Source organism: Stenella coeruleoalba (genome assembly GCF_951394435.1).
Source record: "Stenella coeruleoalba genome assembly, chromosome: 19".
In the NCBI taxonomy this organism is placed as follows: domain Eukaryota; kingdom Metazoa; phylum Chordata; class Mammalia; order Artiodactyla; family Delphinidae; genus Stenella; species Stenella coeruleoalba.
The window spans coordinates 37,988,043-38,014,406 of NC_137165.1; the positions used below are offsets into that span (position 1 = coordinate 37,988,043).

At 48.6% G+C, this 26,364-nt stretch overlaps 1 protein-coding gene across 3 annotated transcripts in view; it reads right to left on the reverse strand.

Annotated features, from left to right (window-relative positions):
* The window catches only part of IGF2BP1 (insulin like growth factor 2 mRNA binding protein 1), a 44,974-nt gene extending 22,191 nt beyond the window's left edge, over positions 1-22,783 (reverse strand). For 2 of the 3 annotated variants that reach the window (XM_079904828.1, XM_079904827.1), the window contains exons 1-2: positions 21,969-22,783; positions 20,716-20,776 (exon numbers count right to left, since the gene is read on the reverse strand). In XM_079904828.1, the coding sequence (XP_079760954.1) occupies positions 20,716-20,776; positions 21,969-22,143 (236 nt within the window). In that variant the 5' untranslated portion in view covers positions 22,144-22,783. Of the gene's footprint in view, positions 1-20,715; positions 20,777-21,241; positions 21,395-21,968 lie in introns of those variants that run through there. The other variant, XM_079904829.1, reaches the window with a different exon arrangement.
* Between the last annotated feature and the right edge of the window lie 3,581 nt (positions 22,784-26,364).

A 26,364-nucleotide genomic window follows, 5' to 3' on the forward strand; every position in this document is an offset into this window, starting at 1 on the left:
TAATCCATATCCTGAAAGCAATGGCAGTCTGGAATGTCTGGAATGTTCCAGGAGGGGGAGGAGGGCAGGGACACCCAACCAATGGAAGAAAAGACATCCTGGCAACCCTCCCCCACCCCCAACAGGCAGGGACTCACCCAGCCCTCCAGGGCACACACACCCAATCCTGGGAACCTGTGCCAGGCCCCTTGAGGCCTGCAAACCTGGCCAGCAAAGCCCCCAACCCTGACAAACATACAGAGACCAAGAAGAACCTTTGTCTTTTAAGCAGTTGGCCTGGTTTGTGTGAAGTGTGGTGCTACCTAATTTCTTTCTGGCCCAAAGCACATGTGACCATGCTGAGAACTGGACCCAGTACCCCCTTCCAGGAGCCCATGAGTAACTCACTCACCCTACAGGTATTTCTGGATGCCTAGCTCATACTGGGCCGGGGCAGTGTGCTGAGGGCTTGGGGGATCAGCATGGACGCTAAGAGACCCTAACTGCTTACTTCTTTGCTCAGTACCTTACTTTCCTGTGGAAAGCTGACTGGGCTTTTGTGAGGGCTTAAAGCAGGCGGGCTGCGGGGGCGGGGGTGTGCCTGCCAGGCCGTGGTGCTCAGTCCCAGTCCCCAGGAGCCACTACCTGTGATAGTGAAATGGTTAGGCTTCTGCGCTGGTGGGGAAATAGCGGGAGATACCACAGCCTAGAGAGAGCCCCCGCGCTCCCACCTCCCGTGACAACCAAAGGGCCCCACTCCAGCACTCCTGAGGATGGGCTTCCACTAGGCTCCAGGGGAGCCTTCGCCCTACAGGCAATAGGGCGCTGCACTCTGCGCAGGACCCTCAACTCTAGCACCCGTTGTTTAGAAAAGCAAGGGAACTCCCAGAGGTTCAGGAGCCACCACCCACCCTGGAGCTGATAAACCTGTTGAGTGAAAGAATGAAGCCTCCAGCCCCTGGCAATTGAAGGCAATGGTTGCGCCAGTCAAATGATTTCCCCAGTGGCTGATACCCGGAGGCTTCTTACCCTCTCTGCCTGCCCCGACCAGCAGGGCAGTTACCAGGTCCTGGGGCAGCTCCCCAGATACAGAGCAATCACAAGGGATGCTCCTTTCTAATGTTGCTGGGGACAAGCAGGGGACATCAGGGCCACAGGGACCGAGTGACCATTCAAGCCCAGGGGAGATTCCAGGAGAGAACAGAGGGAGAGAGAATCTGGGCAGCAGCGTCGTAAGGAGTTAAGTAGGAAAACAAGAGATTCAGGAAGCACAGGAGCTAGAGGCACCCGGAAGGATGGCTGGGAGTGCTCCCTGCGCAGGAAGCTCTCGTCCTTTTCACCTTTTCAGAGAAATGTCATTGACTTAGACTGAATGGGAAGGAAAACAGTTCATTAAGGAAGAAGCTAACATGTGAGGAGTGCTTACCAGATGCCAGGCTCAGATTCAGCACCTCCTATAAACCTCCCACTACCCATGAGCACGATAACCACGGCTCCACTTTACAGACTGGGGTCCTGAGATTGAGGGCTTGAGTATCTGCCAAGTTACACAGGTTCTAAGAGCCAGAGCCAGTATTTGAACCCAAAGACTGTCTGGTTCCAGGCTCTTTGCACAGTCCCCTGCGCTGCCTTGACGATGGCAGAAAGCCTTCGCCAAAATATATTCAGGTTTTCGCTTGAGTTTAAAATACTCAGAGTTCACACAACAGAGTGAAGAGCGGGCCTGCTGAGTGGGTGCTGCTCTCCAATAAGTCGAAACATCCCACCTATAACTCCTTAAGACTCATACTTCCATTGTTAGTGGAAAAGTGATTCTGTGCTTATTGAACACTGACTAGACATTTGATAATATTGTTAATATTTTAAAATCAGGTAATTCCCTGGCAGTCCAGCGGTTAGGACTCTGCGCTCTCATTGACGAGGGCGCAGGTTCAATCCCTGGTCAGGGAACTAAGATCCCACAAGCCGTGCGGCACGGCCAAAAAATAAAATAAAATAAAATCATACTGATTTCTAGAAATACATACTGAAATAGTTACAGATAAAATGGCATGTCTAGGACTTGCTTTAAAGTAATTAGGGGGAAAATTAATACAGACTGGATACGATTTGGTAATTTTTTAAGCTAGGTGATGAGTACGTGGTGGAATTACTTAATTATCCTTTCCCTATTTCAAAGTTTTTTTTTCCATAACAAAAAACTTTAAATAAAAAGATAATTCTGAGAAGATGTGGTACTTATATACAATGGGATATTACTAAGCCATAAAGAGGAATGGAATTGGGTCATTTGTAGAGACGTGGATGGACCTAGAGTGTCATACAGAGTGAAGTCAGAAAGAGAAAAGCAAATATCGTATATCAACGCATATATGTGGAATCTGGAAAAATGGTATAGATGATCTTATCTGCAAAGCAGAGACAGAGACACAGACGTAGAGAACAAATGTATAGATACCATGGGGGAAAGGGGTGGGGTGGGAGGAACTGGGAGACTGGGATTGACACGTATACATTATTCATACTATGTATAAAATGGACAACTGATGGGAACATACTTTATAGCACAGGGAACTCTACCTAATGCACTGTGGTCGCCTAGGTGGGAGGGAAGTCCAAAAGGGAGGGGATATCTGTGTGTGTGTGGCTGATTCGTTTTGTTGTGCAGTGGAGACTAACACGACATTGTAAAGCAACCATACTCCAGTAAAAATAAATAAATAAAAATAAAAAGATAATTCTAGCTCACCCAATTTTAAAGTCATCACAGATTCAAAATGAATGGGTCTAAGCCAATGAGCTTTTCCTCTTTTATTTTTATTAGCAAGAATCCAGGCCCTGGTGAGGAGCCGGCTGAGGGCAGGGAGAACGGGCCTCAGGTCCAGCGGAGAGCGAAACAGATGCATAGATGGGACACTTTTCAGAAGGGGGGTCCCCATATGACAGAATGCACACCTGGACGGAATGCACCCTGGAAACGGTCTTCAGGTCTTCCGGAGGACAGCTAAAAACTGCCCCAGGGAGTCTTCTTTTTCTAAACCTTTGCAAACCAGCTCCTTCCTCTTTCCACCCCCATTCCCAGAGGGTAGCGTGCTGTCTTGATCACGCTCGTGGGCCTCACCCTGCCCGAGAGGGAAGCGTTCCTTTAAACCAGGGTGGGGCAGACCAGTTGTGAGGACAGAGGCAATAGTAGGTTTTGGAAATCTTTTCAGGCTTGGGGCCTCAACCCCCAGAGGCCACTATCAGAGTCAAACCTGGACTTTCATCTCTCCAGAGAACTAGGATTAAACCAGGATCTCCAGATTAGACCCTTTACCTCCACCCCTCCCCCGGGCCGTGATTCTCTGACTAGCAGTCTGCTTGCTCTAGGGCAAGTTAGGCCTTCAACTCCCTAGACCTCAGTTTCTCTCACATGAGGGACCAAAGGATTAGGATTAGTCCTTTTTACTGGATCTTGTGTCCCCAGACAGAGATCAACCCTGTCCACCTATAGCGATACACTTTCTTCATTAGAGTGATTTTCTGTGCCTCAATGGTCTGCCTAAGTGGTTCTTAACCCCCCTTTTTTTTTCCTGGAGACTAGGTTCCCATTAGGAAATATGATAAAAGCTAAGAACACTCTCCACCAGAAAAATGCAAAATTCACTCCAGCCTGCAGACATCTCCTCGAAAGTGTGGGAAGAAACTAGCCCAAGGCAATTAGAAAGCTAAGCTTGACTGGGGATGGAGTTGGGGTTATTACCTGGCAATTTTAAGAGTGAGCAACTAGGATTTTTCAAACTTGCAGTAACACCATGCTCTTTCCATTCTGATCGGCAGTCAAGAAGGTCACCGCCACTCCCCCAAGGTTTCTGGTGTCCAGCTGACGTGGCATCATTCTAGATTTTCTTGCCACCTACTAGGCACTGGGCCTGTGTTGTCCACACTACAGTAGCCATTAGTCTAGTCACGTGTAAGCTACTGAGCACTTCAAAGCAGCAACTGAATTTTTTCTTAAAATTAAAATGTTTGTATAATGTAACTTTTTCTTCTGTATATTTTATGAACTCTAAATACAGATCAACTGTTTCCAATGAAAATTTAGCATGTGAATTGGGACAGGCTCTAACAGTAAAATTAAATACACACTGGGTTCCTAAGACTTAGTAGCCCCCCAAAAGTAAACGATCTCATTAATCGTTTATATTGATTCCATATTGAACTAATAATCTTTTGAATTAACTTTAAAAGTAATTTTGAATTAATCTTCTACATTAATTTCACTTTTTTCTTTTTTAATGTGGCTATTAGAAGATTTACACTTACACACGTGGCTTGCCTCACACTTCTACTGGACAGTGCAAGGCACTACGCTGCAGTACACAGCATGGAGGGATGAAGAAGCCAGGTAAGGCTCCTGCTCTCAGGAGTTTACAGTCCAGCAGGGGACCCCAGTTTGGTTTTTTGTTGTTGTTGTTGTTGTTTTGTGTTGTTTTGTTTGGCCATGTTGCGGGGCTTGCAGGATCTTAGTTCCCCGACCAGGGATCGAACCCATGCCCCTTCAGTGCAGGCGAGGAGTCCTAACCACAGGACTGCCAGGGAATTCCCCTCAGTTTGGTTTGGGATGGGAGAAGAGAACAGACAAGGTTAAGTGGGTTGGGGAGGTGGGCTGGCCACAGTACCCTTTCGGAAGTGGGTGATCCTGGGACTTCCCTGGTGGTCCAGTGGTTAAGATTCCATGCTTCCACTGCAGGGGGTGTGGGTTCGATCCCAGGTCGGGGAAGTTCCGGGTGCTACGCAGTGCGGCCAAAGAAAAGAAGTGGGTGATCTTGTTGACTCCTCAACAAGAGTCCCATGCGGCTGACACCGGAGAATAAGCACCGCCCCCCCCCCCAAAGCTGGCTCCCATCCCAGTTTTCTTCCCCCAGCTGGAAATCACACATAAAAGATGTCCTAACGTGCCAACCTCTGCCCTTTCCATAAGATCACCACTGACCTAGTCCTTCCTCTCCACCCTGCCTCCTTATCCCTGTAGAGTGGAGAGGTGGAGAAAAAAATAATTGTCTAGGAAAGCTTCTGAAGGGGGCGGACCTGGCACGCTCCAAGCATGGCAGTAGCTGAGAAAGCGGGCCAGGCTGGGGAGGGGAGGAGGAGCTGGCCCAATGCCCAGGGCTCCGTGCCAGGCTGATCCAGAGGCAGGGCAGCCAGACAGGCAGGCAGTCGGGTGGGTTGACCAGCAAGGTAGGGGCTGGAAAGGAAAACACTGACCTACTGGAAGGTGCAGGACCAAGCAGGGCAGATGCCACCACCAAGGGGTCAAGGTATCGGGGGGAGGAGCTGGAAAGCAGGGACACCACTGGAATGTATCTGTGGTCCCACGAACATGGTCTTTTAAAGGTATGAGGCACACACACACTGTCCCACATGTGCTCCTGAACCAATTCTGAGGATAGGAAGGAAAAGCAAATCTCGGGGAGAAACTCTGGGATGGACGACATTCCCTCTCTGGCAGGCTCTTGTGCTGTGTTTAATGTGCTCTTGGCCTACCTGGAGTCAGGGAAGAAGAGGGGGATTCACTAGGCCTCTTACATGACCAAGGACACACACACCCCATGAACCTGGCAATCGGAAGTTCCAATTGAAGAAAATCAGATTCCTACATTGAGGGAATAAGATTCATACACCGAGGTCTGAGAGGGTCTTAAATAGTCACCTTCATTTCATAGATGGAGAAACTGAGGCTCAGGAAAAGGAAAGAGACTTGGCAACATTGAGGTAGGACTGGAACTCAGCTGGTTTATGCTGAGCTCTAGTCCTACCTGGTTTATGATGAGCTTATACCAGCCTCCTCCCAGGCTGGTTTATGCTCATCTCACCAAACTTCGCTCCTTTCTCTCTGACAAGAAGTGTTAACACAGCAGAAGTTGTATAGCCCCGATGTCAGCAGCAGGAAAAATGCCCATATCCTGTATGGCTAAGTGCATGCCAACTGGCTTTTACTGCATGCGGCTCCAATTTGGGCACAGGATTTAACTTGCAGAAGAGCTAACTGTACTATAATACGGCTGGATGACTGTCAGAGAGATTTGTTAGCAGGGAAAAAGTGTAGTCACCAAAAATTCTGTCTAGAAAAATTTCACGTTGGTTTGGGATAGGCAGGGCTGCAAAGGTGAGAGGCCGGTGGGAGGCGCCACCCGATGTTGGAAAGCAAGCAGAAGAGGAATAAATCCTTTGCTCAATTCACTCATCTCGGAAATACACCGTTTGACTAGAGAGAGCTCACGGGTTTTTTTTCTTGCCCATCTAGGCAGTGCCAGAGGAAGCCAAAACAGAAGCTGAGACAGTGGAGCTCTTTCCAGTCAAATTCCAAGTCAGCCTGGGCCAACTGCCACTCCCTCCCTCCACCGTGCTCTCTCTGCCTAGAACCGTGCTCTTTCACCTGAGGGGCTCCTAGAGCCAGAGCTGGCCTCCTGAGCCCTACACAGTGAGAAGTGCGAGGTGTGATGAAGCCATCAGATTCAACCTCATGCGTGGAGACAAACAGGAGAAGTGACCCAGTGTAAGCAGTGCAACCCTGTTGGTGCAGGCAGCGATGGTGTGGATAAGAAATTAACCACTGGGGACACTGCTCACCTGCCTTCTCTGGCTAGCAGTGGGAAGCATTTCCAGGATCTTCTTCGGGGGGTGGGGGGGTGGGGCAGCGGCGCGGGTGTTAATTTGCTCTGACAGAGGGTAAGGTGGAGGGGACCTAGAAAGACCACTTCCTGCCCCAGCCTCACTAGAGACGTTGGTTTAGCTCACCCCCCAGTGGAGGTGTCAGCATCTCTCCAGAAAGCTTAAGAGACAAAAGGTCTGGCACTCTGGGGCCCAGAGACCTGGCTGAGGGTGGAGCTGACACCCTGAGGAAAGCCCTGCGGGGCATGCCTCGGAAATGGAGCAAGAGGCTCTCTCCTCAGGAGGGACCCGCAAGCTTGGAAGCACAGCTCCAGGCTAGGATTTGGAGGCAGGGAAGCAAAGAAAAGGATACTAGACCAGACTCAAGAGAAATCAGTTTTCTGCAACTCACAATTTGCACTGAGAAAGACCCTAGTGGAGTTTGGGTACTTCTTGGAATTGTCAGTGTTCCTGCTAAAGGATGAGAATGCATGCCAGCATACGTTGAAAAATACGAATTCACCCTACTAGTGGAAAGGCGCTCTGGTGTGACCCTCCAACAGGAGGTTTAACAACCTCACGGAAGCCTTGTCTCCTCTCCACGGCTGCCAACACAGACCTGTTGGTGGCCGAAAACTTCAGGAAGCTGCTGTTTGTTTCTTTCCAGCGTGTAGGTCTTCATCAGAATAACTCTCTTCTGACATGGACACCTACCCTGAGTTCTGCCCTCGCTTGTGAGGGAGCAAAATGCCCTCTCTGTAGAGGTCTTTCTCCCCAGCCCCAGCCTCTGCCAGGGCGTCACGACAGCACCATTCGAGACGGTTCTCATCCATCCTGGGGGGAGCAGGGGCAAGGTCTCTAACAGCCCAAGGGACGGCGAACACGGCCTTTCAGGAGGCCGGCGGAAAGCAGGCGCGGGCAGGGCAATTGAGAAAGAGGTGCCGGGGAAGGGCGGCAGCAGCTGAGAGTGGGGGAGGGCTGGCAGCAGCTGGGGGGGAGGAGGGGAGTCCTCATGAACGGGCAATTGAGAAGGGCCGAGCAGCTGAGCGGCCGGGCTGGCGTCGCCGGGCCTGTGCCCCACGTGGGCCGGCCCCTTCCCCCAGCCCCTCTCACCTCACCCAGGGGAAGCTGAACGCCCGGCCCCGCACCCCGGCCGCTGGGTGGGCCGAGTCGGCAGAGCACAAGGAGGGGGACAGAGGATGTCCCCGGGGGCCCCCTCTGCTGCGGGGCCCGGCGGTCTAGAACGTTCTGCCGCCAGAACCCCCTCGGCGTCCCGACTCTCCCCAGCCCGTCCCACCCGGCCCAGGGGGCCCTGGGCTACGCGCGCAGGGCCCGGAGGGGGAGGGGACACGCGCCGGGGGCTGCCGGGTGGGGGTGGGGACCAGGACTTTGCCCTTTGTCTCTCTCTCTCCAGAGCCACCGGCCGAAACCCGACCCCATCAGTGAGCCAGGCAGCCAGCGAGGGGCAGGCTCCCCCTCCGGGGTCCTTTAGTAAATCCAGACCCGACCTCCCCGTGGTCAGGGCTGACTGAGGTGGTCCTGTGGGGGAGGGGGCTTCCCGCCTGCGAACAGGCCTGCAAGCATTTAAGTGGGAACCGGCTGGGGGCAGGGGGCTGGGAGGGGGCTGGAAGTGGGGCCGCAGAAGCAGAAGGGGAGAAAATGGCCCGGGAGGCGGCATTCCTTGGAGACCTCGGCTGGGCTGTGGGAGGAGGCAGGACCCGGGCGGGAGGCCTCCCACTGAGAAGGCAGGAACTGAGGCCTGGGAGTGGGGTGGGCTGGGGGCGCGGAACCAAGACGCCTTCCGGGCCTCGAAAAAAAGACCCTCCTCTCCCAGGGCGTTCTGGGAGCCGCTACAGAAAATTTATAATCGAAGAGTCACACCTCCATGCAGAGTAGGGCATTTGTCTGGGGATGCGAATGACCTTCTTTTGTCTGCCCTCTTGGGGTGTCATCAATTACTGATAGTCTTATTAATAACTCACGTTTACACAGTACTTTAAGGTTTACAATCCACACTCTCCTATGAGCCTAGAACACAGGTTGATTTGAGCCTCTAAACCACAGAAGGTTGAGAATATTTTTATTTCCATTCTGCAATTCAAAAAGAAGCTCAGAGAGGTTAAGTGCCTAGTCCCAAGGTGACACTAGCCAGCCACTGTCACCACACCATGAAGCCGGCTCCTGCTCCTCAGGGAAAGGTAACTGGGTTCTCGCTCCTCAAAAGCATGTATGAGCTATGAATTATGATTCTGCAGGCTTGTAACAAAGGTCAACTCTTTGTCCCTTCCTGCTAGGAGGAGGGGGGATGGGAGGGGAAGCCACTCGATCCCTGCGCCCTTCCCCCCAACCTCTCATTTTCCCCAGGTTTGAACCCAAACAAAAGGAAAGGGGAAGGGAAAAAAAAAAAAATTAGCCCAAAGCGCCAGCCCTGGCACCTAGAGGAATGCCAAAGGATGGAAGCTCTTAGAACTCAAAATAGCTACCAGCTTTTTTTTGCGGGGTTCATGGAGATGGGGAGGCTTCATATGAGGACACGAGGCCCAGGAAGATACTGACCCCAGATCCCACAGTGTGCACACATCTGGCAGAAGGGCAAACTGAGGTTGACGCCTGAATCCTAAACCACTCAAGTCCTTCTCCACTTCATTCAGCCCCCTTTCCGTGGTTTTTCACTAAAAGCAGAATTCCCATCTCCCATGATAGCTGCCCAGACAAGGGGAGAATGTTCTTAGTTTTCTTCAACCATTCAAGGTTGCCTGAACATCGCAATGGTGAGAGGAAAAATAATGCAAGACGAGTATGAAACACCTACGGAGGAAAGAGGCTCAGAGCAGGGAGAAGTTAATGTTGGGCATGTTTTTATTTGCTAGCCTTATGCTCTCCCCCGCAAAACATTCAACTTCTCTGAATGTTAGAGGATCAGCTATTCCCACCTTCTAAGAGAGCTCGGCCTTGAAGAAAGAAAGGCCTGGGTTTGAAACCCAGCACCAGTATTCAAGGTATGACCTTGGCTAAGTTACCATAACCACTCAGAGTTCCAGCTTCTTCTTCTGTGGAATGAAGACTAATGCCTGCAGCGTTCTTAGGATTCAATGAAGGAACAGTGCCTAGCTCTGAGTAGATAGATACTCAATAAACGCTCCCTATTATTTTTTAAAGCATTTTTTAAATATTTATTTATTTGTTTTTGGCTGCGTTGGGTCTTTGTTGCTGCACGTGGGCTTTCTCTAGTTGCGGTGCATGAGCTCCTCATTGCGGTGGCTTCTCCTGTTGCAGAGCACGAACTCTAGGTGAGAGGGCTTCAGTAGTTGCCGCACGTGGGCTCAGTAGTTGTGAATCGCGGGCTCTAGAGCGCAGGCTCAGTAGTTGTGGCCCACAGGCCTAGCTGCTCCACGGCATGTGGGATCTTCCCGGACCAGGGCTCGAACCCGTGTCCCCTGCATTGGCAGGCGGATTCTTAACCACTGCTCCACCAGGGAAGCCCTGTGCTCCCTATTATGGCAGAAGGAACTCGTCTTTTGACCCACAGCACGTCACACAGAGCTCTAGAGAAAAGAAGATGCTCAATAAGGGAAATTACGGACATCTGCCATACTTACCTGGGGGCCTCTCCCCACTAGGATGCCATCCCTCTCTTCCAGAAGAGTTGTCTTCCCACAAACATCTCCCTGCCTGTCCACAGTGCTCTCCTGAATCCACTCCTATTTTTTCTGCCTGTCCTCCAAAAACACAGCTTAAGCTCACTCAAAGCCTACCTCCTGTTAGTTCCTGAGGTTGTGTGCCTCTCATTGCAGTCTCTTAGCCTCTGCTGTCCCACAGCTTTTCCTGGATCTAAAGTGAAAACACTGGAGGGCAGGAATTTTATCTTGCACCTCTTTTGTGCAGCTCCTCCTCCCTATGTCTCCCTTCCCTGCCCTGAAAGAGACCCAATAATGCTAAATAAAAACCCAATAAATAATCAAATGTTTAATTCAGGAGAGGGGTCAGGCAAAGACCCCCATTTTATACAGAATGAGGAGGTGGCCACCATGTAAGAAACAAAATTGGTGATCTTTAAATATGGCCAGAGGGAGGCGGGAATGGGGTGTTACTGTTTACTGGGTACAGTTTCAATCTTGCAAGATGAAAAGAGTTCTAGAGACGAACGGAGAGGATGGTTGCACACCACTGTGAACGTTCTTAATACACCCGACCTGTACACTTAAAAATGGTAAATTTTATGTTATGTGTATTTTACTATGTAAAATTATTTTAATTATTTCATATTAATTTTAATTTTTAATATAAAAATTTAATTTTAAATTTAGGTGGGTTATTTTTTGGCTATGACATTCAGCTTAGCAAAATAAAGAATAAAAAAAGAAAAAAGGATAGAGGTGGAAACCTAAAAGCTCCTGGAGAAAAATGATCTGATAAATTGTATTTCTTTGCCATCTCCACTGTAAAGACCAAGGTCTTTTGTTTGTTCTTCATTATATTTCTATAACCTGGCAGAGGGCATGTCAGTAGCAGACTCTGGGGCTTCTCTGGTGGCACAGTGGTTAAGAATCCGCCTGCCAATACAGGGGACACAGGTTCGAGCCCTGGTCAGGGAAGATCCCACATGCCGCGGAGCAACTAAGCCCGTGCGCCACAACTACTGAGCCCACGTGCCACAAGTACTGAAGCCCTTGCGCCTAGAGCCCGTGCTCCGCAAAAAGAGAGCCCACCGCAATGAGAAGCCCGGGCACCACAACAAAGAGTAGTCCCCACTCGCTGCAACTAGAGAAAGCCCGCCCGCAGCAACAAAGACCCAACACAGCCAAAAATAAATAAATAAATACATTTATTAAAAATAAATAAATAGTAGACTCTGAATAGATAAAAATAAGTGGGTGCACGCATACATGTGTGAATGAATGCATGATCAGAAGTACCAAGCTTTGGAGCAATATGCAAGCTATCAAATGTCTATACCATGTTAAATATTTTCTTGCATGATTTAGTTGTAAATATATATTTTTAAAATTAACACCCCACTCCATCTCCAAAAAATGGCTAATGACTGACTGGCAAGAGCCCCACACACCCAGGCTAAAGTGGCTGACCATGTGATGTTCTGAAGAGGAGAACAAAGGAACTCAGGCCTAGACAGGCATCATTCCTCTTCTAGTTAGAAGTGTAGGGAATTCCCTGGCGGTCCAGTGGTTAGAACTCTGCACTTCCAATGCAAGGGGCAGGGGTTCGATCCCTGGTCGGGGAACTAAGCTCCCCCATGCCGTAAGGCATGCCCCCCACCCCCGCAAAAAAAAAAAAAAAGTTTAAAGGAAACTACTCAAGATGGTCAGGGGCAAGGGTGGGAAAGTGAAAGAAATATGATCCGAGAGATCTGTGAGGTTATGAGGTTCGTGAAGATCATTTTATTCCACCTCTTGCCTCCCACAGCTTATTCTGGACAGATATCACTCCACTCTATTCTAAAAAGTCAGCAGAAGCGGCTTTGAATCAAATGGTAATAAACGTCGGGAGGAAACCTCTCTATATAAAATAACTTCAGTCAGCTAGATTTTCCCTTCTACATTAAATAAAAGGTTGCTGGAGTGGACACTCTAGAAAAGTGAAGAGACTGTTCTTCTTAACCCTGCCGTCTCCGCAGCCAACATCCTATTTACATCTCATCCTCGCTCAGAACACACTGGCTGCAGCCACCAACAGCCACGTCTGTGAAGGATCATCTTTGCCCTTTAATTTAGGGTTCTGTCTCCAAATCCTGCCAAAGCAACTGCTCTCTATTACAGTTGGACTTCTCCTCCCAAGCAACTCAGAGACCTGGAGGAGGAAGTGGCATAAATACGTCTAACTCTGAATAGATAGCCTCACCAAGCTTACTCCACCCAACAGCCCCACTCCAGTTCCTCTCTCCCCCCATTTTCTCCTCCTCAGAGTACCTGATGGAAAGGTGACAAGCCCCAAGCAATCCCAAATGCCACTCCAGAAAAGAGGCAACACACATCATTCCGCATAAACTAATTGTAAAACCCTTTATAGTAACTGAATAAAGTCACAAGTCTGTTAAATGGCCTAAAACCACATCCAGATTGGAAGCCCTTCTCCCCACCCCACTAAGAGAAGATTCAACCTTCATTCCCTGGACTGAGATGTGGAAAGGGGCTATATGTCTGTGGGTTTGTGAGTTTGTACCTTTGGGGCAGGGAGGGCTGAAAAAAGCAAGTGGACATCAAAGTGGGTCCTGAGCACCCCTTTGGGGACTGTTTCCAGACCAGGTAGAGAAACTGAGACCACTGTGGCTTTGCTATCTAAGAGGCACGGGAAGGGGAGCCATGGCAGTCACTTCCTCCGCATCCAAGGGTCCCCAACTCCTGAATGCCTACTTTGTTAGCTTAAGCAAGAAGGGAACTTCAAGACAAACATGCCCATCTCCTACCAGATAGGGGAAGCTGCCCATTTCTTCTTCCTCAGACCCCCAAAAGGACTTACACAGTCCCCTTCATCCTGAATTCTTACAACACCTCATCTGCAGAATTAGGATAGTTCTCCTCTCATCAAAGTCCTATCCTACATGCACTTTTGACAGGAGCACCAAAAGTGTGAAATTTCAGCGAGGAACCTGGCCCAGGTTGAGGGCATCAACGTTGCAATGTATGCTCCATTCTCCTAAGAGGATGGTTAAGAGACAGTGGTAAGGGGCTCTTGAGGGTTGCCCTGATGAGCTTCACCTCCTTCTCCCAAAAGGTGGCCTTTCCTTTCAGCACACAGGTGATCAAAAGCATCCTGCACACCAATCCCCCTCAATATGCCTATCCATCATCGTTCCACATAAACTACACGCCATATTCACAGAAGTGTACCTGAACACCGTACCTGTTGCCTTAGATATATGGCCAAGCTGTTACACACAGTCCAAAGACAGGAGGCACAGGTCCACATGGGAAACAAATAATAGCTAATGTGTAATAGCACCAGCTTACAGTTAAGGCAATGACGGCTCAAGGAGGTTAAGTAACTTTTCCAGTTTCCCGGTCATTGCCTGACTCCAAAACTCTTGTTTTTGAGCACTGAGCTCTCCTGGAGAGACCTTTCCTCCACACTCCTGTAGGACTGAGTGAGGGACCTAGGGTAGGTCATGAGACTCTGACCTAATAATAGAGCTTCCTCCCTCCTTGAGCCTCAAGAATTCTGAAAATGATTCCTGTCCTCCCTGCTCCTGTTGCCAAAGAACTCAGACTCCACAAACAACCTTTACACAAGACAATTTTTTTAAAAATTTCTAAATTCTCCGATTTCTCCTCTTAAAGATTCTAACTATATCCAATCAACTAAACTATGCAATCACACCTCACTTAGACTTAACATTTTCCATTTCAGGTGGCCAAAACATCTGGATGAAGGACTAATTTTTTAACTGAAACTAACGCAAAATGAATAAAAATTGAAGCCTTCCTTAACCCACTTTTCCTAAGGAAACGGTGAAAGAACTGACTGGAATCCACAAAACAGATACATTGGAGAGGGAAAGAGAAAATGAAGAGAGATCCTCCACTTCTCCTGTCTCCACAACCTTCCCCCTAAACTATGGCCAAAATTCCCACCCATCCTGATGGGTCACTTATACGCCTTTAGCCACCAAAATGCCACTTGTCTAATAATCAGACTTGTCCTAGGGGTGTTGAAAATATCTGGACAATCCAGTCAAAAATTCTTTTACTCATCCAGCTTCTTGCTCTGTATTTCATACAAAAGCAGTTTACTGGTGGGCTCGCCATGCTCTCTGCTCTCTGCCACACAACCAGAACATCAAATCCTGGAAGCCTGGACTTCTGCACTAGGACTGCATTTCTGGTGGTGTTTGTTCTGTATACAGTTACACTTCAGTGTTTCGCAATCAGGTTTTCTCCAACTATATTAAAATGATGAGGTCCAGACCTACTTTTCTCCTGTGATTTACCCATTATCAACACACGTTTGATTTCAGCAGTCTGCGTTTAGGGTGAAAGCTTGTTCCAGCCTGTTGTTCCTTCATTCCATGACTATCTATTGCAAACCTACTGGCTGCAAAGGAGAAGCAGGTCTTACAAAGCTGGCTCTGCTTGTTCAATACTAGGATGACCCCTTGGACCCACTAAAAAGTACAGAGCCCCCTTTGAACAAACTCAAGTTCTTCTACTAGAATGCAGTTAACAAACTGGGGACTGGACATCTCCCTGCTGGCGATGCGCCCTTGAAACGGTTTGTGTTGTCACAGGCACTCTCCTGGTTGATCATTTTCTAGCTAAATCAAACTTTTATCAATAACCAAAAAAGCATACATTTTGATTCCACGTTTTTTGAGGAGAGACCTTTTCTTATTTGTTTTGACAGACATTTAAAAAGGTGTGGACTGGGCCCAGGTGGAAATGGTATTATGCAAATTTGACATTAACATGGAGTCAAACACTGACTGAGACCCTGAGAAAGATCTTCAAAGCCTCACCAGTGGCCAAATGGAAGACCTGTTGTCAATCTTTTACAACATAAATAAAACCCATCATAGAACCTCTGGTTACTATTACTCCCTTTGTTATTGTTTCAGTCAGCCTTTGGAACATGGGGACACACAGTCTATCTACTGAAGATTACAGATTATGCGACGCTGTTAACTCTCCAAGGTTCTATGCCCCATGGCCAAGGGGCCTCAGCTCCTGGGAGAGGGCAACAGTTAACATGGACTTCCATTTTCTCTCCACCTCTCCATCCTCTTACTTTCCCCTGACCTGCTCTTTTCCTCCCTCCCCTGACTCTTCACTCCACAATCACCCCCCAGCCTTTAGCTTTTGCCTTAGAATGTAAAGGGCTTGAGACAGCGCGGGCGCTGGAAGGTCTGCACCGCGGGGCCTGGGACCTCTCCCAGTGGGGAAGGCTGGGGAAGCCGCGGCGAGGTTTGGGATCTGGGGGCTCCCAGGACGAAGGCGAGGCTGTGGGCCGGCGCGCCGCAGCCAGGGGTCTCGGGACCCTGGGAAAGGAAGCCCTCGTCGGAGACCCAGGCCTGCGGATGTTCCCGGGTAGGGGCTAGTTCAAAGGCAGGCGAGGGCCCCTGCGCGGAGCGGGCAGAGATTGCGCGGCCGGGGCTGGGCTTGGTCTGCGGCGGGCGGGGAAGGGCAGCGGGGCCGGCGCGGGCTCTCCAGGAAGCGCCTCCAGCGCCGCCGCGACTTTCTCTGTTTTTTGAAAAAGCGAAGGGAAGGCAGGCAACTCCGAAAGCAAAAATCGCCTTGCCCTGGTCTGAATCTACCACCCGTCTTCCAAACCTGGTGTCTGCGACCCCCTCCTCCCGTGGGTCGCTGTGCGCCTCTAGCCGCTCCTCTTTAAAAGGGAAGCGGGCAATCCACCCCAACCCCCATCTCCCTCCCTCTCCCTCTCCCTCTCTCTCTTCTCTCTCTCTCTCTCTCTCTCTCTGTCTCTCTCCCTCTCTCTCTCTCTCTCTCTCTCTCCCTCTCTCTCTCTCTCTCTCCCTCTCTCTCTCTCTCTTTTTTTCTCCCCGTCTGGAATTTCCAACCCAGGACTAACTCGTCTGATTTTTCCAGTCTCCCCTGCTGCTTTTTTCCTCCTCCTCTTTTCTCTCCCAAACACTCCCATCCCAAAATCTAAGCTGCACTTTCTGGAAGGCATTAGCCACATTTTAAGAATCTTTTAAGAGGATGGGGAGCGAACAAGACTGAATTTAAATTCTAACAGCTGGCAAAATGTCTGTTCTTCAAACGCCTTTGCTTCATACATTTATTCTAATAACAACATCACCAACACTACCACCCCCCCCACACACACGAAAACCAACACAGGTACAACCAATACATATCTCTTCAACACAAAAACCCTTAGACTTCCACAAATAGCACTTAGGTCTCCCTCTTTTCACTTAACTAAAATTTTAATGTTTTAAAATTTTATACTCACTAGCCAATCTCAATGGTATCTTTGTCAACTGGCTGTTACACATTATAGAATAAATAAGCTCAAAAAATAAGCCTTAAAAGTACCCAAACACATAAAATATGATTCAAATAACATATATTAAGGTAATTTAAAAAGATTAGAAGCTCTGGACCTTTGAATCAAGATTCTTCCAATGGGAATGTCATGTATTTTGTCTCTAAAACATAATTACAAGAAAGAATGTTTTGCTCTTGTTCCAGCAAAATCTATGCCATTAAAACTTTACATTTGAAACAGCTAACTATACTTTGAATAAATTAGTGATGGGAATTACAATTCTTCCCCCTCTTTACTCAAAAGTTCTCCATCTGGGAAACCACTGGAGTAAAATTTCATCTTTCTACTTTGGGTTAGAAAATAAAGTGTTCTGGAAACCTACAACTCTTCCAAAGGATAATCATATACCACTGTCTTTAGGAAAGTCACCTTGAAATACTGAGCACTAAATAACAAGTTAAAGATTTCTCTAGCAGTGAAAAAAACTTAATTTATGAATTTGTAAACATTTATTTTCTAGGTGAAAATTAAAATGGGTAAAGTGAATTGATTTCCACCTTTCCTCCAAAGAACGCAGAAAAATTAAGAATCAACTTATTTAAAACTCAAAAACTTGGTATTAGTAAGAAAACCTTTTTACTAAAAGTGTCACAAACCGTTTCTACTTTAAACTTACTAGTTGATTATCTGGGCAGACGTATCTTTCAACCATAACCACTAAGGCAAAAGTGCCTGCAAGTACTCCCACCCTAGTACTTGTCCTCCTTTACAGTTGTTTTTTAAAGACATTCCCTTGTTTCTTAACAACGCCCATAATTAATTTTCAGCCCATAAGAACAATTTTCCTTAAAGGCAAACCCATTTCTGAAGGCAAAATTTTTGTCTGTTTTGAAAACATTTAGTGATCCAATTATTTCTTCAGAGTCTCCGCAAATCACTTAAAAATATTTTTGCCACTTACGAGACATCCCTTTGCAGAGATTTTTAAAGCAAGTAACTTCAGAAAATTAAACCATAAAATCAGAATTAAGTTTGAATACTTCTCTTCTGAGAGTTCTCACACTTATAGGGCTAGGAGACCAATTTTTGTGTGCTTTTTGATATTTAGAAATTTAAGGGAAAGTGTTATTAGCCCACCTCATTTTAAGTCAGAGAAAACAACCATTAATCTGCCTAAGGAAATCAAAGTCTTTAACTTGAACACATTTCACCTAGAGAAATGCAGTACATCTCTTCACTACTTTTCTTAACAGCAACAACTTTTATTTTGATGACACCAGTGGACAGGAGGTATGCTATCTTTAGGCCACATTCCTCTAGAAAAAGGCACACACAGTGGCAAATGAAACAAAAATTTAATTCCCTTTTAAGGAATTTTCTCCCCAAATACCCAAGCCTCACTAACATGATACCCCTCTACCTTAACTACTCAAGTGTCTTAAAAACAAACAAACAAAAAAAACATACAAATCCTTTTCACAACTGTCTTTAAAATGCTTTTGGTTTTCCTCCTTTGTCCTAATACTTGACAGTGAATATATACAAATTCTCAACAATAAGCTGAAACTCTTGACCAAAATTCCAACACTGACTAAGAGGGTATTTGGGAAGGTGATCTCAGAGAAATTTAACGCCACCCATTTTAAAAATTCAACTTAATGTTTTCAGTTTTTCAACTTAAAGTTCAGTCTCTTGAGTTCTTAAAAAGGAATAAATTATATTTAGCAAATAGATACAAGGTTAAAACAACATATATTAATACTTCAAAATCAGTTAGAGTTAACTGCTAAAAAATATTTTATCATTTTCTTGATAACCCCCTTCTTAAAAAAAAAAAAAGAGGAACATTTAGGTTGCCAGGTTTTTATGAATCTCTTAGAAATGTTTAAAAAGTCATAATTCATTTGGAACTGAGTACATCAAGAAGATGTACTATTTTAAACAGTAAAAACAATATATATATACACAAAATATATATATGCACCATTGTTCATTTTGCTTAAAATATATTAGTCATAATTAATTAACTAGTTCCTGTTCTATACATCATGAGACTGAAAACGCCAGGAACAAACCAACTGAAGAAATACTTTCAGACAGACTAAAAACACACACCACAACATGCTTCCTCAAAGAACACAAAATGATAGAGAGCAAACTGACTTCATGAAAACAAACTTTCTTTTTTTAAATCCTAAAACTTCAAAAATTGATTCATTCTAGAAAAATGAAGTGCCTTACCACCACTCAGAAAAAAAAAAAAACACAACTGACTCAATGTTTGTGCTCAAAAATTATTTCAGGAAGGGGGGGAGAATACACAAAAGATTGAATATGGGTGTGGAAGGGAAGATTTTGTACCCACTCCTCACAAACCCCACCCCTTCCCAACTCAAAGGAGCCCTCAGTAATACATTTTGGAGGGAACAAGAAGGAGCCTAAAAATGGCTTTAAAGCAAGCAGATGGCTTAGGGGAAAAGATCCATAAACACTGTGCACCATGAAAATTAAAATATAAATGTTTTGCGTTCCATTTCATCACATTTTGCTATTTTCTTGCTTATCACTTTATTCCCTTTAAAATTTAAACCATCCTTTAGAGCAAAAGAAAAAAATTCCATATATTTCAGAATTCCAGTTATTCTGGTTATTGTCCATCAACATGTTTCAAACACTTAGCTTTCAGGTCAAATATCCACTATCTTCTTAGTAGATCTACTGATGTCAGTGTACATAGCTCTCTCATTCCCATCTCCAGGAAATGCTTCCAAATAATAAATAAGACTTTTTTTCTTTCTTCCGATTTTATTGTCTCTTTACTCCTAACTCTAATTGCCTTTCCAATAACAAAGTATTTCAAGCACTTGAGGTTACATCACAAGCTCTATAAACATAGTTACAAGCCATATTGATCATCTATAGAAACAATAGTTCCAAGTTACTTAAGTATCTCAAGCTAAACCACGGAACAGATTTTTCTCACATTAAACTTTCTAGACTCTCTTAACTGCCTTCAGAAAAACACAGCCACCCACCTCCACCTTCCCACCCAGAAAAGGCCAGGAACTATTCTAAAATGTAGCAAGTTTCCAGTTGAAATGAGGGGAGAAAGCGAGGAGAAGATCAAAGACTTACTGGGGGCTGCAACATGAGAGAAAACTCTGCACTGTCAACATGTTTAAAGTCAGGTCTGAGAAAGCAGAAAGACTGGAATCAGCTTTGGGGATAACATAAGAGTTACCCCCTTTGCTGAAGTGAGGATAGGAAGGTATTGGAACACACTCTCTCTTTCTCTCCCTCTCTCTCCCTCTCTCTCTCTCTCTCTCTCTCTCTCTCACACACACACACACACACACACACACACACACACACACACACACACACACACACACACACACACACACACCCATTCATCCAGGGAGTTCTAGACCCTCCAAAGAGCCCCAGCTCACAGCCTGAACACAAAGCTCTCACCCCAGATGGTCGGTCCCCTTGCAACAATGGACTGAAGGAGTGGGGGTGGGGGGCTCAGAAAGGATAGTACAGCCAAAGCATATTTGCAAAATCCAGTTGGGAGGGGAGGATGTGTGATGGGAGGGACTAGAGATAGGTGTCTGTGAAAAAATAATGTCTTTGCCTGTTGCAGAAATATAAATAAAGCACAGAATTCTTTGGGTGGCAGGAATTCATTCCACTTCCCCTAGGGAGTCAAAGGGGACCCCCTCCCAATCCACTTAAGAATTATGGTGAGGGAAGGGGGGGAAAAACAGTCCTGCTAGAAACTTGCTGAATGTCCATGAGTCTCAACTCTCTAAAGATTTTTAGCTTCCCCACAAAAATGGTCCCACACACCATGAACAAACTCCACAAGGTTCCTCCTCTATTGATTTTTCTCGCTTTTACTTCTCCAAGTAACATCTCCTAGCCCACCCCAGCCTCAGCTTTTTTTTTTTTTTTTACAAGCTGTAAACCACCCATTACAAGATCTTAGCCAATCTTCCCTCCCTGCCCCCAACATCCGGAGTTGGGGGTGGGAAGGCCAGTAATGGGTTTCTTCCACTGGAGACACTATGGACCCCTGAACACAGCCTCTCAGCGCCCCCAGGCTGACCCCCTCCCCAGAGAAGAGCTCTTTCCTACCTTTGTTTTTTGGGGACGGAGTGTTCAATCTCTAGGCGTTTTCCTTGCAGCTCCACTTTCCCTAAAGATTAAATTGAAAAAGACAACATGAGAGCTTGGACGGCGGGGGGGGGGGGGGGGGGGGCGGCAAAAGGAAGGAGAAATCAGAGTAATTCAGGAGTTACTGGGATTTGAGATCTTCCTAGGAATCCAGGTAGTGGGTTCCGCAGCCGGATGCGAAAAGGTCGCCTGGGGAATGGTGGACTCTCTAAATTCATTACCGTGTTTTCTGAATTTTTGTTTTGTTCTCTCACTGAGGTAGCCGAGTAGTGGACGGCTCTGGGAGCCGGATCTGGGGGAGGTGCGAGGGCGTCCGTCCGTGTGGGCCGGCTGCCTTTACGGCTCCCAGATGTGGGGAGAAGGGGCCGAGAAAGGGCTCCCCCGTTTCTCCCAAAGTCTGTGGCGGGGGGTGGGGGTGGGGCTGCAGAATGAAACTTTATTTTCCTGTCGAACCAGGGAGAAGGGCTTCGGGCGGCGGGGTGGTCACCTGTCGGGGCCGGCCGGTTGGCGAGGTCCGGGGGAACGGAGCTGGGCCCCGCGAGGAGGGTCCCCGGCGGCCGCCGCGCGCTCCTCTCGGCCCAGCCTGGGCGTCTCGGGAAGCAGCATGGCGACCCGCCGCCGCCGCCGCCGCCGCGCCACCCCGCTCACGCCCCACTTTCAAATCAAAATGGCTCAAGCCCCGGGCCCTGGGCGGTAGGCGGGACCCCGCTCCTCTCAGGTCAGGCCCGAAGGCTGCCGTCCCCACGGAAACCCTGGAGGTCGGGAGCGGAGCGGGGACCCCTTCCCAGCCCGGAAAGGCCTACGGCGGAGGAAGGCGAGGGGGTGCGCACGGGGTGGGGGCGTCCAGCCTCGGACACCGAGGGACTGACGTAGGGCGCCCAGACTGAGTTCGCCTCGGTGGCGAACCCCCCCCAACTCCTGCCAACAGGGGCTCCCGCCCCGTCGGTTGGGGGCTAGGAGAATCACCTCACTAAAGCCTCCAGCTCTTCATCTCGGGCTAAGAGGAAGGGGCGAGGAAAGACGGATATTTCCGCGCGAGGGGCCAGCGAGGGGACGCAGGGGGCGTCGGAGAAGGTGGATGGGAGTCGGTACCGAGGCCAAGCCCCGCAGGCCGGGGGCAGAGAGGAGTTGGCGGGCAAGGAAATAAGAGGAGCAGGTCCCCGTAGTTTAGGCATTTCGCGGTGCTTTTTCCGGGGAGGTGGGTGCACTCTTACCGGAGAAAGTTTCGATGGCCTTCATCGCCCAGTGTTCGTCGGGGCAGTCCACGAAGGCATAGCCGGACTTGACCAAGAACTGGCCGCTGTAGGAGATCTTGTGCTCCGCAAACACTTTCTCCAAGTCCGCGGGGGTCACGCTCTCGTTGAGATTGCCGATGTACAGCTTGTTCATGGTGGCGGTCTCGGGCAGGACGCAGTCCTGGGCAAGGCCGAGCGGGCGGGCGCGGGCGGCGAGCCTCCTAGGCCGAGGCGGGAGGCGGCGGCAGCAGACGCAAACTTTCTTTGCACCCCACCCCTGAAGTTGTCCGGAGCCGAGGAGGGGAAGGCGGCCGGAGGGCGCGCAGAGGTCGCGGGAGAGTTCGGGGAGGCCCGGGAGAAGTGCCCGCGGCGCGCTGGGAGGCGGACGACGCGGCGCGGCTCCTTCCCTTCTGTCCGAAACCCCTCCAAGCGGGCTGGTGTGTCACGTTTCTCCGCGGCCGCCCTGGCGCCGCCTCTAAATAAAATCGACTTGAAAAAAAAAAATGGAGCGGAAAAAAAAAAAAAAAAAGGCGAAGCCACGTGGTGAAAGCCCCCACCCACCCTGCAGGGGAAGACCCCCGACGCCTCTGGGCCCTTGGGCCCTCCAACACGGCCCAGCCCACCAAACTCCCGGCCGGGGGCGGGGGGAGGGTGCCTCTCAACTCACCCCCCGGGTAAGTTGGGCTGGTGGGGGCTGTTTTCCCGAAGCTCTACTTGCCCCCACCCCCTTGCAAGAATCTGGCCCCTAGGGAGGCGCCCCGCCCCCCACCCATCCCCCTACCCGGGCCCTAGCTGGGGGGAGAGTGGTCCGGCCCAGAATCTCCCACCTCTTAATGGGTTGGATAAAATGTGCGGTTATTTTTTATTCGAGTGGCCGGGAGTGGGGGGAGTTTGCCCACCCTACCCCAGCTAACTGCTAGCGACTGACAGGCGGGGGACGGCCGAGAGAGACAAAGAGAAGCCGAGGACTTTGGGGTCTTCAAGAGGGGGTCGCGCGAGCCGATGATTTCAAAAGAAAAGCGCTATTCCCCTACATCTTTAAGTGGGGGGGGGGGGGTCTCGGCCTTCCCAGCCCCAGCGCTAGGAGAATCCCTCGCCTCGGGGGATACAGGATCGAGGGGCCCGGCGAGCGCGGGACTGGGAAGCTGGAAACACGGGGGATCGTGGCTGGAAACCAGGGATCCACAGGAAATCATGTTTCGGGATTCCCCCGGGGTTCATACCGGGGGTTCGGCTGTTGAACTATAACGTCTCGTGGTCCTGGGGGAAAGCGCGGATCCGGCCCAAGATGACCCCGAGAGAGAGGGAGGGGTGGAGAGAAGGAAGAGGAGTGGTCGCGTGAGCGGACCCGGGCTAACCAAAGGGGGAGGTCTCAGGCAGGGAGTGACAGGGTGGAGATCTAAATGATCCCTTTCTCCCTCCCTGACGCGGGGGCAGACAGGTGGAGTACCCTACCCCCGTCCCACCCGCGACAGCGACGGCAGCTTTCCCAGCGCTGGGTTCGGGTCTCGGAACTTTGTTTGGGGTGCGGGATTTGGATCCCGGCGGGAAGGCGGGAGAGGCGCCGAGGGCCGGGGGCCGAGCTCTAAGCCCCGCCCACGTCCCCAGGTCAGACCCGCAGGGGGAGGGGGTAATTTCCGCTCGGCGCTCGGGGAAGCGAGGGGCGGGAGCTGTGCTCGGAGGAGGGGGCGGCGGCCCCTCCCCCGCCCGCCTGGGGAGGGGGAAGCGGATCCGCCCTGGTCCCTTCCCTCGCCTTTGACCAACTCGTTCCGGATCTTCTAGCCCCGGGAACCCGAGGGATGGACCCGACTGGGCAAGGGGCGAGATGTGGGCGGTCGCACCCCGTCTCGGCGGTGGGGGAGGGGGCAGTTGGCCGCGCGTTTCGGAGTCCCGGCTACGCTACGCAGAGCCGGGCGTGCGGTCCACGAGCACCCGGGATCCCAGGCCGAGGGGCGAGCGAGGCCAACGAGTTTCTAGCGGCGGGGGCTGGGATGGCGCCAGCGGGTGGTGGAGAGCGCGGCCAGGGGACCCTGGAGCCCCCTTACCCAGCGAACCAGGGAAAGGGGCGGGGGTGGACCCCCAGTCATACCAGAGTCTCTTCGAACTGGGCGGAAGCTGGGGTTTTGCTCTGGGTTTTAAGGGAGGGAGAAATAATTCTGTCGCGGGCACGCGTGCTGCGAGGGCAGGTGAGGAAGGGGGTCACTCTCCCTTTCCCGGTCCCCGACCCCATTGTCTCAGTCGCCTGCGGCCCGGGCCGACTCCGCAACACGTGTTGGCTGCACCGATATGAATGCCTTAGATTTTTTTTTTCTTGTTATTATTTTGTGTTTGCAGAGTCAGTGAGCCGATTCCGACTTCGGCGCACCGCCCTTCTGGCAGAAGATTTTCTACCGTTCAAAAGTCAGGAGTTAACTGCACGCTCCACCTTTGTCCCCCTCCCCGTTTTCCCCGCGCGCTGAAAAGAAATGGGGCTTGGGGGTGGGGGTGGGGGAGGGCTTCCAACTCGGTTTCTCCATCTCCACCACCTTAAAAACCCACCCTCCAAATCCGCGTTTTGTTCTTGCCAGCCACGTGTTTGTCGGATTTTTACTTTTGTGATATTCTTTCTTTCCATGGGTCTGCAGAAATTAAAATACCATAAGCCATCAGTTGCTGAGCAGACAAAAAATGTTTTCTCTCCAAGAAGGTGGGCGATATCTCTCTTCCACCCCCCACACCTCCTCCGACTCTACCCCCTGTTTCTAAGTCTTCATATTCAGTCAGCTCTTGACCATAAACAATTTTAAACAAACCAACGAACTGGAAACTGCCTGCCACATAGTAGGTATTCAAGAAGTAATTTCTTAAGTGAAAAGCAAGCTAATACAAATGTTCTTTGTACTAGAGCAAAGAACATTCGGAGGAAAATTAAGAGGCCAGGGGAAAAAAAAAATTATCTTGGCGAGAATGTGTGGGTCTGTTGCCCGGGGACTCTTCTTGGTGCTGTGTGTGTACTTTTGAAAGGGCTAAAAGATGGTCTCAGAAAGGCTGTTGTGTTCCTTGGCCTTTCCCTATATAGGAACCCCGATCTCCTGAAACCTTTTCTGTTATATCTGGGAACAAGGAAGAGGGTACTTGGGAGGGCATTCCAGTTCCCAGAAACTTTAAGTGCTGTTTGCTTCATTTAATTTAAATCTTTAGGAATTAATAGAAGCACCTCTCAGGTTTTCTCCCTGGGGAGCATGTCCACTACTCTTTATTCCTAAAACAAAAGCAAGTTACACCCCACAAAAATCTTCATTCAGATCTCTAGACGCCTGTAAAATGCAGCCCACCTTTTCTTATCCTAAATTCAAAGGGAAACAAATTTAAGTTAATAATTGAAATCGGTTCACTTTTATGTTGATTTTTTCCATTTAAAAATAGAAGTCTAAATGTTAGCTGAAATTACTCAGTTTCTTTAATGTTTTAAAATGACAGAGGAAAAAATATAAATGTATTAAATTAAAAATTTACCAACTACTGATAAATTGAAACTGATTAGTTCTTTTTAAAAATCAGCTGTTCACTGAATTCTAATCCTCCCCCCACCCCCACCAAGAGCTTCTGTGTATAGTCAGAGGCTGCAAGAACACAAGAGAGAGGAGGCAGCTGGGGCTGAGATGCAGACCCTTTCAGCCCCCAAATCAGTTTTGCCTCAGTGACCTGGCTATTTTAGGCTGAGGTTGGGGAGACTGAATGATGTTGATTGGTGCTTCATCTCTCCCCTCTGAGTGAGTCCAGCTCTAAAATTAACCTGAGAGAAGGGCTATTTCTTGTCAAGACTCACATTCCCAGGTTAGGGATAGGAATGGGATGACTTGGGATTCCATAATTTATCATCATTCTTTTCTTTGGCTTTTTAAAAATTAAAGACAACTACTCAACACTTATTTGTTAATATTTTTTTTTCTACACAACTTCTTTGGGAAAATTTAATCTTCAGTGCAGAGTTCAACTTAGTTTGTGAGAGTTAAAAATATAGCTGCAGGATAAATTGTTTTCTTTAAGAATAATGATTTTTAAAAGTATTATCATTATACTTCTTGTTGTTCTCCTCCCCCCTTCCTCCTTCTTCTCTATTTTTTCCTGGAGAACTGTTTGGTCTAGTTACATAATTCAATTCTCTGAATTCAGAAACACTGAAACTTGACTCCATTTTAAAGATGGGATTCTGATCCATTTTCCTTCAGTGTGAACATACAAATACATGCAGAGAGAAAAAAAAGAATAAAACAACTTAAAAAATTTAAATATAAAGTAAAAAAAAATCAATGTCTACCATTGTCATACAAAATTAATTTTAGTATTTCTTTTCAGTTGTTTTCCATTTGTAATAGATTTATATTTTGTCATC